The sequence below is a fragment of the Eubalaena glacialis genome, chromosome 1 (assembly GCF_028564815.1).
Source record: "Eubalaena glacialis isolate mEubGla1 chromosome 1, mEubGla1.1.hap2.+ XY, whole genome shotgun sequence".
In the NCBI taxonomy this organism is placed as follows: Eukaryota; Metazoa; Chordata; class Mammalia; order Artiodactyla; family Balaenidae; genus Eubalaena; species Eubalaena glacialis.
In genome coordinates this window covers 83,951,089-83,967,392 of record NC_083716.1, presented here as the reverse complement: position 1 = coordinate 83,967,392, position 16,304 = coordinate 83,951,089, and the positions used below count along the sequence as shown (strand labels likewise).

The window sequence follows — 16,304 nt, the reverse complement described above, 5'->3', positions numbered from 1 at the left end:
TTGATTTCCTCTTTGATTTCTTCAGTGATCTCTTGATTATTTAGTAGCATATTGTTTAGCCTCCATGTGTTTGTATTTTTTCCAGTTTTTTTCCTGTAATTGATATCTAGTCTCATAGCGTTGTGGTCAGAGAAGATACTTGATACGATTTCAATTTGCTTAAATTTACGAAGGCTTGATTTGTGACCCAAGATATGATCTATCCTGGAGAATGTTCCATGTGCACTTGAGAAGAAAGTGTATTCTGTTGTTTTTGAATGGAATGTCCTATAAATATCAATTAAGTCTATCTTGTTTAATGTGTCATTTAAAGCTTGTGTTTCCTTATTTATTTTCATTTTGGATGATCTGTCCATTGGTGAAAGTGGGGTGTTAAAGTCCCCTACTATGATTGTGTGACTGTCGATTTCCTCTTTTATGGCTGTTAGCATTTGCCTTATGTATTGAGGTGCTCCTATGTTGGGTGCATTAATATTTACAATTGTTATATCTTTTTCTTGGATTAATCCCTTGATTATTATGTAGTATCCTTCTTTGTCTCTTTTAATATTCTTTATTTTAAAATCTGTTTTGCCTGATAATGAGAGTTGCTACTTCAGCTTTCTTTTGATTTCCATTTGCATGGAATATCTTTTTCCATCCCCTCCCTTTCAGTCTGTTTGTGTTCCTAGGTTTGAAGTGGGTCTCTTGTAGACAGCAAATATATGGGTCTTGTTTTTGTATCCATTCAGCCAGTCTGTGTCTTTTGGTCGGAGCATTTAATCCATTTACATTTAAGGTAATTATGGATATGTATGTTCCTGTTACCATTTTCTTTATTGTTTTGGGTTTGTTATTGTAGGTCTTTTCCTTCTGTTTTGTTTCCTGCCTAGAGAAGTTCCTTTAGCATTTGTTGTAAAGCTGGTTTGGTGGTGCTGAATTCCCTTAGCCTTTTCTTGCCTGTAAAGGTTTTAATTTCTCTGTTGAATCTGAATGAGATCATTGCTGGGTAGAGTAATCTTGGTTATAGGTTTTTCCCTTTTCTTACTTTAAATATGTCCTGCCACTCCCTTTTGGCTTGCAGAGTTTCTGTTGAAAGATCAGCTGTTAACCTTACGGGGATTCCCTTTTATGTTATTTGTTGCTTTTCCCTTGCTGCTTTTAATATTTTTTCTTTGTATTTAATTTTTGATAGTTTGATTAATTTGTGTCTTGGCCTGTTTCTCCTTGGATTTATCCCGCATGGGACTCTCTGTGCTTCCTGGACTTGACTGACTATTTCCTTTCCCATATTAGGGAAGTTTTCAACTATAATCTATTCAAATATTTTCTCAGTCCCTTTCTTTTTCTCTTCTTCTTCTGGGACCCTTATAATTTGAATGTTGGTGCGTTTAATGTTGTCCCAGAGGTCTCTGAGACTGTCCTCAATTCTTTTCATTCTTTTTTCTTTATTCTGCTCTGCAGTAGTTATTTCCACTATTTTATCTTCCAAGTCACTTATCTGTTCTTCTGCCTCAGTTATTCTGCTATTGATTTCTTCTAGAGAATTTTTAATTTCATTTTTATGTTGTTCATCATTGTTTTTGTGCTCCTTAGTTCTTCTAGATACTTGTTAAATGTTTCTTGTATTTTCTCCATTCTATTTCCAAGATTTTGGATCTTTTTTACTATCATTACTCTGAATTCTTTTTCAGGTAGACTGCCTATTTCCTCTTCATTTGTTTGGTCTGGTGGGTTTTCACCTTGCTCCTTCATCTGCTGCGTATTTCTCTGTCTTCTCATTTTGCTTAACTTACTGTGTTTGGGGTGTCCTTTTCACAGACTGCAGGTTCGTAGTTCCCATTGTTTTTGGTGTCTGCCCCCAGTGAGTGAAGTTGGTTCAGTGTCTTGTGTAGGCTTCCTGGTTGAGGGGACTGGTGCCTGAGTTCTGGTGGGTGGGGCTGGATCGTGTCTTTCTAGTGGGCAGGGCCATGTCCGGTGGTGTGTTTTGGGGTGTCTGTGAACTTAGTATGACTTTAGGCAGCCTCTCTGCTAATGGGTGGGGTTGTGTTGCTGTCTTGCTGTTGTTTGGCATGGGGCGTCCAGCACTGGTGCTTGCTGGCCGTTGGATGGAGCTGGATCGTTGCATTGAGACAGAGATCTCTGGGCGATCTCTCACTGATTGATATTACATGAAGCCAGGAGGTCTCTGGTGGTCCAGTGTCCTGAACTCGGCTCTCCCGCCTCAGAGGCTCAGGCCTGATACCCAGCTGGAGCACCAAGACCCTGTCAGCCACGTGGCTCAGAAGTAAAGGGAGAAAAATAAGAAAGAAAGAAAAAATAAAATAAAATAAAGTTATTAAAATAAAATTTAAAAAATATTATTAAAATAAAACAAGTAATAATAAAAATAAGAAGAGGGCAACCAAACCAATACCAATTTATGTTTGAAACACTCAGTATCTGAGTCACATTTATGCAAACAATTGCTTGTAGGAATGCTCAAAGAAAATGTAATTTTGGAGATAACTTATACTTCACTCCAAATTCACAGCAGTTTCATGGTATCTCTCCAGAGGCAACATTTTCTCTTGGGAAAATGACTCTCTTGGTAACTTTGTGTCTTTTCTAATTTATGGCATTTTTCAACTGTGGAAAATCAGAACTCTTACTATTTTTATACCTTTAGATTGTTCTTTTCTAAAAACATGCTGCTTAGAAGTTAACCCTTTGGCTTTAAGTAGAACTTCCAAATCTGGACAGGTGCCTGGGGGAGTTGCTCTCTCCTCTGTCATCACTTTATCTTCCTGCTCCAATTTGGAGATCAGACTGGTCAGATTATCAATTTGATTTCCTGGTCACATAGAAAACCACAGATCAGCGAGGACAGGTAGAACTTGAGGCTATTTGCAAAATAAACTTGAGCTCCAGTGATGCTTTTCTTGTCGAGTCCTGCCCGCCATGCGGGCTTTGGCCAGGACACCCCGATGAGAGCGGACCAGCTGCCCTGGGCGAGAGTCCAGGCTCTGTAGTGAGCTTTTAAAGAAATTAAATAGTGGTTATATTTTTATACCACATTTTCCAATGTATTTGATTTAAGCTAATATTAACATTTATTTGCATTTCTTGAGCACACTGTGCATTTCATGGAGTCCGATGTCCTGGGAACATAAAACAGGAAAAAGGACATGTGAGTTTTTCAGCAGTTTAGTTTTCTAAAAAGCTGAGTGTTTCATACTCAGGAAATTGGGATTGGATTTGTTAGTGCATACTAGAATATAAGTATGATTGTATTTGCACATGTCGACATCACTAAAAATATGGATAATATGTGAGAGCGTTTTATTTTCCTGAAAAGGAATCTCCCAATGTTTGTGTAGTTCATAGCTCGTTTTCTGTACCTCTTAGATTAGTTTAGGGAAGATTACAACCACGATTTAAAGAAGCAGTGGATCGGTGTGCTGTTTCTTGAGAAAATACTGACTCTGGAAATGAGGCTTTTCCTATTTTTTTTAGTATTATGGCATTTAGAACTATCTCCTTAATAGTTAATTTTCTTGTCATCAAAAAAGTAGTTTACTATTCTACCTTTCAAAAATCATTCAGGGGCTTCCCTGGTGGCGCAGTGGTTGAGAATCTGCCTGCCAATGCAGGGGACACGGGTTCGAGCCCTGGTCTGGGAAGATCCCACATGCCGCGGAGCGGCTGGGCCCGTGAGCCACAATTACTGAGCCTGCGCGTCTGGAGCCTGTGCTCCGCAACAAGAGAGGCCGCGATAGTGAGAGGCCCGCGCATCGCGATGAAGAGTGGCCCCCGCTTGCCGCAACTAGAGAAAGCCCTCGCACAGAAACGAAGACCCAACACAGCCAAAAATAAATAATAAATAAATGATAAATAAATTAAAAAAAAAAAAAGGTGGCATAATTTGTAAAAAAAAAAAAAAAAAAAAATCATTCAGTTATTAACTAACAGATGTGAGAATATTTTACCCTTCACCATGGAGATGTTTCTCTCATTCAAGCCCCTTTCCACTCCCAACTTGAATGTATCGAAAGCAAACTTTCTCTCTTCAGAGAATTTTGTACATGCTCTCTGCTCCATAGAGTCGTATAAATGTCTCATTTTAAAACTGTATTAATGCATTCATTTTTTCTGTAAGGTGTTTGAATGTATTGCATGATATGAGTGTGTGACATTTGAGGCTGTCCCTGCTGGACACAAGACATTTGCTTGGAGCAGACTCGGTTGTTAGGTGTGAGCATGTGTGTGTATGTGGGGAAAGGTGACAAAACAAAATGTTGCTTATTCAGAAATTTAACCCAGTTTTTGAAAGGTTTATCAGCAGATGCACTTCATCTACATGCCCTATAATCACCATAAAGTCATCAAAAAGTAATAATTGATCATTTCATTAAATCAGCTCCTATTATGTGCTGGGACCTCTTAGTCCAATTTCTTTTCTTCAATCTAATCTTAAATTGTTAAAGATGATCTGTGTGTTTATCGGCAACCTTTAGAGCTTATCGTGACTATTTTTATTTATTTGGCCACATCAGTAGTTTAGCTTTTAATAAACTTTTATTATTTATCAGGTCTTCCCTAATTCCTGAGAGCAGATGAGCACTAATATTTAACTGGTACCTACTAATTCTGTGTGAGCTCCTGAAGGTAGAGTGGAGAGAACACAGGCTGTAGCGTTTGGCAGCTCCCTAATTCTGCCATTTGTTAGTTGTGTGACTTCAGTCAAGTCACTTAAATTTGCTTCTCTGTATCTAACCCTGAACTTCATGGAGCTGACCATATCCTTTGATATCAGTTCAGTGGACCCTTGTCCCCATGTGCTGTGATTTCCTAGGAGGTGACGTTCTCTAAGTCATCCTAGCTCCAGGTCGCCTGGTCTGAGGTTTTGTACCACTGGCATACTCCATCTCTGGTGCACCTCACGTCCTACAGATATTTTTTCCCCATCTCACCACACGGATCCTAATGTTGGACTTGACCCTTTTATTTTTTCCTCAAGTCACTTAAACACAGCATTTGTGTGTATAGCACATTACAGTGAAGAGGTGGGGTAGCAGAAGACTTATGCCCCTAGCCATTCTGTCTGGGAAACTTATCAATGGTTCCGTTCTCTGCTAATGTGTAGCTCTCTCTTGTTGTTTTCTTTCTCTCCTCCTCACTTCCTGGGTGCTTCCTCTCTCTTCTCTCCTTCCCATAAATGTCTATTTATTTCCTATGCAGAAGAGTTTAAACCTCTTTTATTGTCTTCTTCCCATTCTTGCCCTCAAGTTCATCTCATCTTCCACTACCAAACCACCAAGTGGCTGTTAGGCTTTTTTCTACAGGAAAAAAAAAATTTTTTTTTTACATCATCTGCCCTACAGCATTAGTGAAGCTTAACAACCAGCATCTCCCAAGGAAGGCCATGTACTTTCCACTTCACCCAGCTGGTTCCATCTGATATGAAAACACTTTGTAACATATGAACCAAGGTAAGAATAGAAGGTATCATTAGAATTATCCCTGTAGGTTATGTGGTATCTGCCCTCCTCTTTCAATTCCCCATGCAACAATCACCAGAATCCCTTTCCTTTCACAGCTGCCAGAGCTGAAGTGTGCAGCGGCACAGGAGAAAGGTTCCGAATCTTCCGCGCTGAGAAAACTTATGCTGTGAAGGCAGGAAGGTGGTATTTTGAATTTGAGGCCGTCACTGCTGGAGACATGAGAGTTGGCTGGAGCAGGCCAGGCTGTCAACCTGATCAGGAGCTTGGCTCGGATGAACGTGCCTTTGCTTTTGATGGCTTCAAGGTGAGTGTGCTTTGCTGGACACCGGACACTGGAGTTTGTAGACTCCTGGTTTTGTAGGCTGCTGTGCACCAGGCATCCACACGCTGTGGGCTCCCACGCTGCCTGGCTTGATTTCCCCTGGTATTTCTTTTGGTTTTACAGTAATATTAGTAATTTCCTGAGCTCAACCTTGAGAAAATAGTTCCTAGGAAAACTTTTGTTCTTGTAGTCTCAAAACGTTTTCCCTCACCCTGTGAATAGTCAAGATTATTCAAAATTCAAGAAGTAAAATATTGATTCTCTATCATATCAAAAAGACGAATCATCCTTGTCTATCAAAAATGTTAAAAATCCATATGCTAATTTAAAATATATTCACTTTGACAGAGGAATTCCATGGAAGGAATTTATCCTCAAGCACTAATTAATGATAGGTATAAACATTTAATAGCCATAAGAATGCTGTTTGTTGTTTGCAATCGCCAAGAGTTTTCATTTTCAACATTATTGGTAAGTTTTCTTTTTAAATTTGGTGGAAGCTGGTCAGTTGCCTTTTTTTTTTTTTTTTTAATTTGGCCAGGCCTCATGGCTTGTGGGATCCTACTTCCCTGACCAGGGATTGAACTGGGCCCACGGCAGTGAAAGTGCAGAGTCCAAACCACTGGACCACCAGGGAATTCCCCTCAATTGCTTCTTTTATTGTTTATTTATACATTATATAAGTGTTTAATGATAATTATAGCTGCATAATATATTTTAAAATTAAAAATACAAAATATGGAGAGATTGGTTCAAGATGGCGAAGTAGAAGGATGTGCGCTCACTCACTCTTGCGAGAACACCAGAATCACAACTAGCTGCTGGACAGTCATCAACAGGAAGACACTGGAACTCACCAAAAAAGATACCCCACATCCAAAGACAAAGGAGAAGCCACAATGAGATGGTAGGAGGGGCACAATCACAGTAAACTCAAATCCCATAACTGCTGGGTGGGTGACTCACAGACTGGAGAACACTTATACCACAGAAGTTCACCCACTGGAGTGAAGGTTCTGAGCCCCACATCAGGCTTCCCAACCTGGGGATCCGGAAACGGGAGGAAGAATTCCTAGAGAATCAGACTTTGAAGGCTAGCAGCATTGGATTGCAGGACTTCGACAGGACTGGGGAAAACAGAGACTCCACTCTTGGAGGGCCCACACAAAATAGTGTTGGGACCCAGGGGAAGGAGCAGTGACCCCATAGGAGACTGAACCAGACCTACCTCCTAGTGTTGGAGGGTCTCCTGCAGAGGCGGACGGTGGCTGTGGCTCACCGTGAGGACAAGGACACTGGCAGCAGAAGTTCAGGGAAGTACTCCTTGGCGTGAGTCCTCCCAGAGTCTGTCATTAGCCCCACCAAAGAGCCCAGGTAGGCTCCAGTGTTGGGTTGCCTCAGGCCAAACAACCAACAGGGAGGGAACCCAGCCCCACCCATCAACAGTCAGGTGGATTAAAGTTTTACTGAGCTCTGCCCACCAGAGCAACAGCCAGCTCTACCCACCACCAGTCCCTCCCATCAGAAAACTTGCGCAAACCTCTTAGATAGCCTCATCCACCAGAGGGCAGACAGCAGAAGCAAGAAGAACTACAGTCCTGCAGCCTGTGGAACAAAAACCACATTCACACAAAGATAGACAAGATGAAAAGGCAGTGGGCTATGTACTAGATGAAGGAACAAGATAAAACCCCAGAAAAACAACTAAATGAAGTGGAGATAGGCAACCTTCCAAAAAAAGAATTCAGAATAATGATAGTGAAGATGATCCAGGACTTCGGAAAAAGAATGGAGGCAAAGATCGAGAAGATGGAAGAAATGTTTAACAAAAATCTAGAAGAATTAACGAACAAACACCTAGAAGAAGTAAAGAACAAACAGAGATGAACAATACAATAACTGAAATGAAAAATACTCTAGAAGGAATCGATAGCAGAATAACTGAGGCAGAAGAACAGATAAGTGACCTGGAAGACAGAATGGTGGAATTCACTGCCATGGAACAAAATAAAGAAAAAAGAATGAAAAGAAATGAAGACAGCCTAAGAGACCTTTGGGACAACATTAAACGCAACAACATTTGCATTATAGGGGTCCCAGAAGGAGAAGAGACAAAGAAAGGACCTGAGAAAATATTTGAAGAGATTATACTTGAAAACTTCCCTAACATGGGAAAGGAAATAGCCACCCAAGTCCAGGAAGCACAGAGAGTCCCATACAGGAAAAACCCAAGGAGAAACACGCCGAGACACATAGTAATCAAACTGACAAAAATTAAAGACAAAGAAAAATTACTGAAAGCAACAAGGGAAAAATGACAAATAACATACAAGGGAACTCCCATAAGGTTAACAGCTGATTCCTCAGCAGAAACTCTACAAGCCAGAAGGGAGTAGCATGATATATTTAAAGTGATGGAAAGGAAGAACCTACAACCAAGATTACTCTACCCAGCAAGGATCTCATTCAGATTCGACGGAGAAATCAAAAGCTTTACAGACAAGTAAAAGCTAAGAGAATTAAGCACCACCAAGCCAGCTCTACAACAAATGCTAAAGGAACTTCTCTAAGTGGGAAACACAAGAGAAGAAAAGGACATACAAAAACAAACCCATAACAATTAAGAAGATGGTAATAGGAACATGCATATTGATAATTACCTTAAACATGAATGGATTAAATGCTCTAACCAAAAGACACAGTGTCGCTGAATGGATACGAAAACAGGACCCATATATATGCTGTCTACAAGAGACCCACTTCAGATCTAGGGACACATACAGACTGAAAGTGAGGGGAGGGAAAAAGATATTCCATGCAAATGGAAATCAAAAGAAAGCTGGAGTAACAATACTCATATCAGATAAAATAGACTTTAAAATAAAGAATGTTACAAGAGACAAAGAAGGACACTACATAATGATCAAGGGATCAATCCAAGAAGAAGATATAACAATTATAAATATATATGCACCCAACATAGGAACACCTCAATACATAAGGCAACTGCTAACAGCTATAAAAGAGGAAATCGACAGTCACACAATAATAGTGGGAGACTTTCACACCCCACTTATACCAATGGACAGATCATCCAAACAGAAAATTAATAAGGAAACACAAGCTTTAAATGACACAATAGACCAGATAGATTTAATTGATATTTATAGGACATTCCATTCAAAAACAGCATATTACACTTTCTTCTCAAGTGCACATGGAACATTCTCTAGGATAGATCACATCTTGGGTCACAAATCAAGCCTCAGTAAATTTAAGAAAATTGAAATCATATTAAGCATCTTTTCTGACCACAACGCTATGAGATTAGAAATGAATTACAGGGAAAAAAAACATAAAAAACACAAAATACATGGAGGCTAAATAATATGTCACTAAATATCCAAGAGATCACTGAAGAAATTAAAGAGGAAATCAGAAAATACCTAGAGACAAATTACAATGAAAACACAATGATCCAAAACCTATGGGATGCAGCAAAAGCAGTTCTAAGAGGGAAGTTTATAGCAATACAAGCCTACCTCAGGAAACAAGAAAAATTTCAAATAAACAATCTAACCTTACACCTAAAGGAACTAGAGAAAGAAGGACAAACAAAACGCAAAGTTACTAGAAGGAAAGAAATCATAAAGATCAGAGCAGAAATAAATGAAATAGAAACAAAGAAAACAATAGCAAAGATCAATAAAACTAAAAGCTGGTTCTTTGAGAAGATAAACAAAATTGATAAACCATTATCCAGACTCATCAAGAAAAAGAGGGAGAGGACTCAAATCAATAAAATTAGAAATGAAAAAGGAGAAGTTACAACCTATACTGCAGAAATACAGAGCATCCTAAGAGACTACTACAAGCAACTCTATGCCAATAAAATGGACAACCTGGAAGAAATGGACAAATTCTTAGAAAGGTATAACCTTCCAAGACTGAACCAGGAAGAAATAGAAAATATGAAGAGATCACAAGTACTGAAGTTGAAACTGTGATTAAAAATCTTCCAACAAACAAACAAGCTCAAAACCAGATGGCTTCACAGGCAAATTCTATCAGACATTTAGCGAAGAGCTAACACACGTCCTTCTCAAACTTTTCCAAAAAATTGCAGAGGAAGGAACACTCCCAAACTCATTCTGTGAGGCCACCATCACCCTGATACCAAAACCAGACAAAGATACTACAGAAAAAGAAATTACAGACCAATATCACTCATGAATATAGATGCAAAAATCCTCAACAAAATACTAGCAAACAGAATTGAATAGCAAGCTAAAAGGATCATACACCATGATCAAGTGGGATTTATCCCAGGGATGCAAGGATTCTTCAGTATACGCAACTCAATTAATGTGATACACCATATTAACAAACTGAAGAATAAAACCCATATGATCATCTCAGGAGATGCAGAAAAAGCTTTTGACGAAATTCAACACCAATTTGTGATAAAAACTCTCCAGAAAGTGGGCATAGAGGGAACCTACCTCAACATAATAAAGGCCATATATGACAAACCCACAGCAAACATCATTCTCAATGGTGAAAAACTGAAAGCATTTCCACTAAGATCAGGAACAAGACAAGGATGTCTACTCTGGCCACTATTATTCAACATAGTTTTGGAAGTCCTAGCCATGGCAATCAGAGAAGAAAAAGAAATAAAAGGAATACAAATTGGAAAAGAAGAAGTAAAGCTGTCACTTTTTGCAGATGACGTGATACTATACATAGAGAATCCTAAAGATTCCACCAGAAAACTACTAAAGCTAATCAATGAATTTGATAAAGTTTCAGGATACAAAATTAATGCACAGAAATCTCTTGCATTCCTATACACTAATGATGAAAAATCTGAAAGAGAAATTAAGGAAACATTCCCATTTACCACTGCAACAAAAAGAATAAAATATCTAGGAATAAACCTACCTAAGGGGACAAAAGACCTGTATGCAGAAAACTATAAGACACTGATGAAAGTAATTAAAGATGATACAAACAGATGGAGAGATATACCATGTTCTTGGATTGGAAGAATCAATATTGTGAAAATGACTGTAGTACGCAAAGCAATCTACAGTGCAATCCCTATCAAATTACCAATGGCATTTCTTACAGAACTAGAACAAAAAAATCTTAAAATTTGTATGGAGACACAAAAGACCCCAAATAGCCAAAGCAGTCTTGAGGGGAAAAAATGGAGCTGGAGGAATCAGACTCTCTGGCTTCGGACTATACTACAAAGCTACAGTCATCAAGACAATATGGTACTGGCACAAAAACAGAAATATAGATCAATGGAACAGGATAGAAAGCCCAGAGATAAACCCTTGCACCTATGGTCCACTAATCTATGACAAAGGAGACAAGGATATACAATGGAGAAAAGACAGTCTCTTCAATAAGTGGTGCTGGGAAAACTGGACAGCTACATATAAAAGAATGAAATTAGAACACTCCCTAACACCATACACAAAAATAAACTCAGAATGGATTAGAGACCTAAATGTAAGACTGGGCACTATAAAACTCTTAGAGGAAAGCATAGAAGAAAACTCTTTGACATAAATCACAGCAAGATCTTTTTTGATCCACCTCCTAGAGTAATGGAAATAAAAACAAAAATAAACAAATGGGACCTAATGAGACGTCAAAGCTTTTGCACAGCAAAGGAAACCATAAGCCAGACGAAAAGACAACCCTCAGAATGGGAGAAAATATTTGCAAACAAAGCAACCGACAAAGGATTAATTTGCAAAATATATAAACTGCTCATGCAGCTCAATATTAAAAAAACAACCCAATCAGAAAATAGTCAGAAGACCTAAATAGACATTTCTCCAAAGAAGACATACAGATGGCCAAGAAGCACATGAAAAGCTGCTCAGCATCACTAATTATTAGAGAAATGCAAATCAAAACTACAATGAGGTATCACCTCACACCAGTTAGAATGGGCATCATCAGAAAATCTACAAACAACAAATGCTGGAGAGGGTGTGGAGAAAAGGGAACCCTCTTGCACTGTTGGTGGGAATGTAAATTGAGACAGCCACTATGGAGAACAGTATGGAGGTTCCTTAAAAAACTAAGAATTACCATATGACCCAGCAATCCCACTACTGGGCATATACCCAGAGAAAACCATCATTCAAAAAGACACATGCACCCCAATGTTCATTGCAGCACTATTTACAATAGCCAGGTCATGGAAGCAACCTAAATGCCCATCGACAGACGAATGGATAAAGAAGATGTGGCACATATATACAATGGAATATTACTCAGCCATAGAAAGGAAGGAAATTGGGTCATTTGTAGAGACGTGGATGGATCTAGAGACTGTCATACAGAGTGAAGTCAGTCATTAAGAGAAAAACAAATATCGTATATTAACGTATATATGTGGAACCTAGAAAAATGGTACAGATGAACCCGTTTTCAGGGCAGAAATAGAGACACAGATGTAGGGAACAAACGTATGGACACCAAGGGGGGGTACGTGGTGGGAGGTGGTGATGGTATGTTGAATTGCGAGATTGGGATTGACATATATACACTGATATGTATAAAATGGATGACTAATAAGAGCCTGTATAAAAAAATAAATAAAATAAAATTCAAAAATTATAAAAAAGAAACACATTATTAGGAATATCAAGACAAAAACTTAAAAAATAATAATAAAAAAAAATACAAAATACGTATGTATGAACACAGCCATATAGAATAATAATAGTCTTTTTGGGGGGATGAAATTATTGACATTTTATTTTTTTATTCTATTTTTATTTCCTAATTTTTTTCAGTGAATTTGTATTCCTTTTGAAGGAAAAAAGTATTTTCTAATTAAAAAAAAGAAAATTAGAATAAATAAGCAATCATGAAGAGATTTGACACCTGGGTACCCAGGTGTGTGTGTGGGAAAGCATTTCTAGGCTATAAATTAATGTTGTGTCTTCTAGGACAACTGACCCACTGTGTTCTGAAATATTACATTTCCTGAATCCTGTTTTTTATTTCAGATGGAAAAATTTAACACCTTTTGATACCTAATTTAGTTTAAAAATTTAAAAAGTACCATGTGTTATGCTTTAGAAGAATCAAATCATTGTTTTGCATTGGTGACTAAATCCCGTTATATGTCAGTTCACAATGAAGGTGATACTTTAGGGAAAAAGTTAAAGATTTATCTGACAAAATATTTAATATAACTAATTTTGTATCTATAAATCAGTGGAACATACTTATAGATTAAAAAGTGACATTTATCCTATGTTTCAAAGGTATTTATGAGATTTCACGTGTGTTATATAAGGCAGTGATGACATATATATTCAATTTTTGGCTTACTATTTCAGAAAATATCTTGAGAATATATTTAAGTTTGATTTGAACCTTTTTTGATTTTAGTATGTACTGAAATGCTTCTAGATTTCTATTTTGCTGAAGTGCGAGTGCCTTTGCTTCCAAGGAGTGGGATTTTATTTTGAAATAGATGAAAACTAGAATGTCATTTTCTCTGATCAGTTCCCAGTTGAGTCTCTGCTCATACTTCTCTGTATTTGGGGGAGTAGACAAAAACAACCCATATCCTGGGAAGCATTCATTGTAGTGAGAATAATAAATTTCTAAAGAGACAGTTTTTCTTTTAATAGAAAAGATGTGGGGTTAGATTTTTTAAATATTAGACTCTGAAAATCATGAAATAGCATTTGGGTTTTTCTCAAGATTTAGTAACATACAATGTTAATATCAGGGGTTCAGCATCCCCGGGCACCTCCACATTGCTTTGTGCATTTCTGTAGACAGATGTGCTGACTATACTCCTTCTTCCCGCTGCATTAATACAAAGGCTACTGTGAGTCATGCCGGTTAGGGGTGGGTGGGTTCTGTTCTGCTGGCTTTCTCTGTGACAGTGACTCTTCTGTCCCTAGGCCCAGCGGTGGCACCAGGGCAATGAGCACTATGGACGCTCTTGGCAAGCAGGCGATGTTGTGGGGTGTATGGTTGACATGACAGAACGTACCATGATGTTCACACTGAACGGCGAAATCCTTCTTGATGATTCGGGTTCAGAATTGGCTTTCAAGGACTTTGGTGTTGGTGACGGTAAGTGTACTGCATCTCGTGTCGTTTTCAGGTTTGGGGCACAGTAAAGCTCTTTGTTCTGATGCCTCTTGACCAGCCATCTTGGTTTGAGGGTGAGCCAGCAGATGAGTTGCACCTGTAAATCACAAGGTTGCCATGTGGCTTATTTGGTTCAACACCCTTGAAATTACTTTAGCAGAAACTGTTTCTCTGGTACTTAGCTAGGATTCCCATAAGGCAGAAATGGCTTTTATGAGTGTGAATAAGAAAATAAATGGCAGGCAAAAGGACAGTTTTCCACAAATATTAAATGTTCGTTTAGAACTTCCCTGTTTAATCAACTGCTTGTGGCTTCTATCTGTTCATTCATTTCAAAAAAAAAAAATGTAATGAGAACCTACCAAGTATCAGGCCCTCTGCTGGATGCTGAGATGACAAAGCTGTCCTATCTTTATGCAGATGACAGTACACCAGGGGAAGTTCTCACTTGTATAATTTCTATTCAGTGAATAAGTTCTAAAATAAAGAAATGTAGAAAGTTCTATGGAAGCACAATGCAGGGAAAAAATACCTCTGCCTGTGGGGCTCTGAGATGACCTTGAACAGGGTTGTAAGAAAAGGACAAAAGCCCTTTATGAAGCAAATGAGAAGGTAGGTGTTCTTTAGAGCTGTACTTCCAGTAGGCTGGCCACTGGCCACTGGCCACATGGGGTTATTTGAATTTACATTAATTTAAGTGAAATAGATTAAAAAATTGAGTTTCTTAGTGGCACTTGCTACATTCCAAGTGCTCAGTAGGGTCCTATGGCTAATGGTGCCCTATTGGACAGCAGAGGTAGAGAAGATTTACATCATCACTGAAAGTTCTGCTGGATAGTGTTAATCTAGAGCATATAAAGAAGATAATATCTAACAAAGTATTTTATAAATATCTCATTTCAAAATGAGCTAACAGTTTTTTTTCAAAATGGCTTTGAATATATCCTATTACTTGAATATATATCTATATATAGTCTTGGATTTTAAGATATACCCCAATAAATACTTTTAATATTCTGTAAACTTGTTGCCAATCCTCAAAAAGTTAGCCAGCTCATTATTTGCATTAAGTTCTATAGTTATTCATTCAACAAGCTTTTGAGCAGGTATGACCATCATTTCTCAAACACAGGTTTGTGAAAATGATAGGAATTTTGCATTTTTATAACTTAATTTCTATTTTGCATACCTGTATCGCTGGGTGGCGGGTGAAACTGATGCCGAGAACGCAGCCTGTGTGTACCGGTGCCAGATCAAATCTCAGAGCAGAGTTTTGGGTGAAGTAGAAAAGAATAGCTTTAGTGCTTTGCCAGGCAAAGGGGGACACAGTGGGCTCCTGCCCTCGAAAACTGTGTGCCCCAACCTGGGAGGATTTGGTGAGGAGTTTTATAGCATTGGTTCAAGGGCAGGGTTGCTGATAAGATTAGGGTGTGTGCAGGGCCTGCAGTCCTTTAATCTGGTCTCAGGTAATCTAATGAGTTTCTGTGGTTCCTTTAATCTGGCCTCAGGTGGTCTTCTTGAAGAGCTTCTCTGGTTCCTTTAATCTGGAATGAAGAATGCTGACATCTTCCATTTGTTGGGGGTTTAGTTCTATAAAGAGCTTAAAGATAGTTATATGTATCCCTTGAGGCAGAGCCAGGACCCTGCCTCAGGGCTGCACTATTGTTTCTTGGCTGTTCCTCCCTTGTTTCTGCATCCCCTCCCTTCCCTGATTAGCAACTGTTCAAATCTGCCCTTTGGAACTCAAGGAAGGTCGTGGAGGCTGGGGTCTGTTCCCTACAAGCAAGAAACAGGAGACACGGAAAGGCTTTCGGCCCCAGGAGCCCCAAGGGTCCTGCTCGGTTTCAAAACTGGCCCTCTAACCTTCCATCACCTATCTCTCCTCCTGTAGTATTGCTTTTAGCAGTGTCAGCATATCACAGGGAAGGTGGGAGAAGGACTTTTTTCTATGTTATCTGTCTATACTGTCCACTACTATGGATATGACCTGAGATTTTGTTTTTTTTTTTAATTGGTTGTTATTTTTAAATGCTTGCATGTTATGCTTTTCTTCTCATGAAGTTAAATTCTTGAAATGCCTATGTGAATTTTACTTGTTTGATTTATATGGCGTAGATTCACAGAATGATGTTAGAATTATAAACAATGCAGAATGCCCATTCATACTATTTAAGCACATAATGTTCATGCTACCGCCGTGTCACAGAGACCAATTACCATTGTAGTGATGAGCTAGGCTCTGAGGTGAGTCTTAGTGGCACAGCCACATAAACAACTTCATTTTTTGACTTTACACTTCACGTAATTTTGAAAATTTTAAAAATGACTTGAAACTTATCCTGATAACTCAATTATCGAGTTAATGCAGCCTTCTG

The 16,304-nt window shown here is 38.6% G+C and overlaps 1 protein-coding gene across 1 annotated transcript in view; it reads left to right on the top strand.

Annotated features, from left to right (window-relative positions):
• RYR2 (ryanodine receptor 2) overlaps nt 1-16,304 on the top strand; it is a 537,153-nt gene that overhangs the window by 270,159 nt on the left and 250,690 nt on the right. Inside the window, exons 28-29 of the mRNA XM_061190410.1 lie at nt 5,558-5,766; nt 13,737-13,911. Of these exons, the coding sequence (XP_061046393.1) occupies nt 5,558-5,766; nt 13,737-13,911 (384 nt within the window). The remainder of the gene's footprint in view (nt 1-5,557; nt 5,767-13,736; nt 13,912-16,304) is intronic.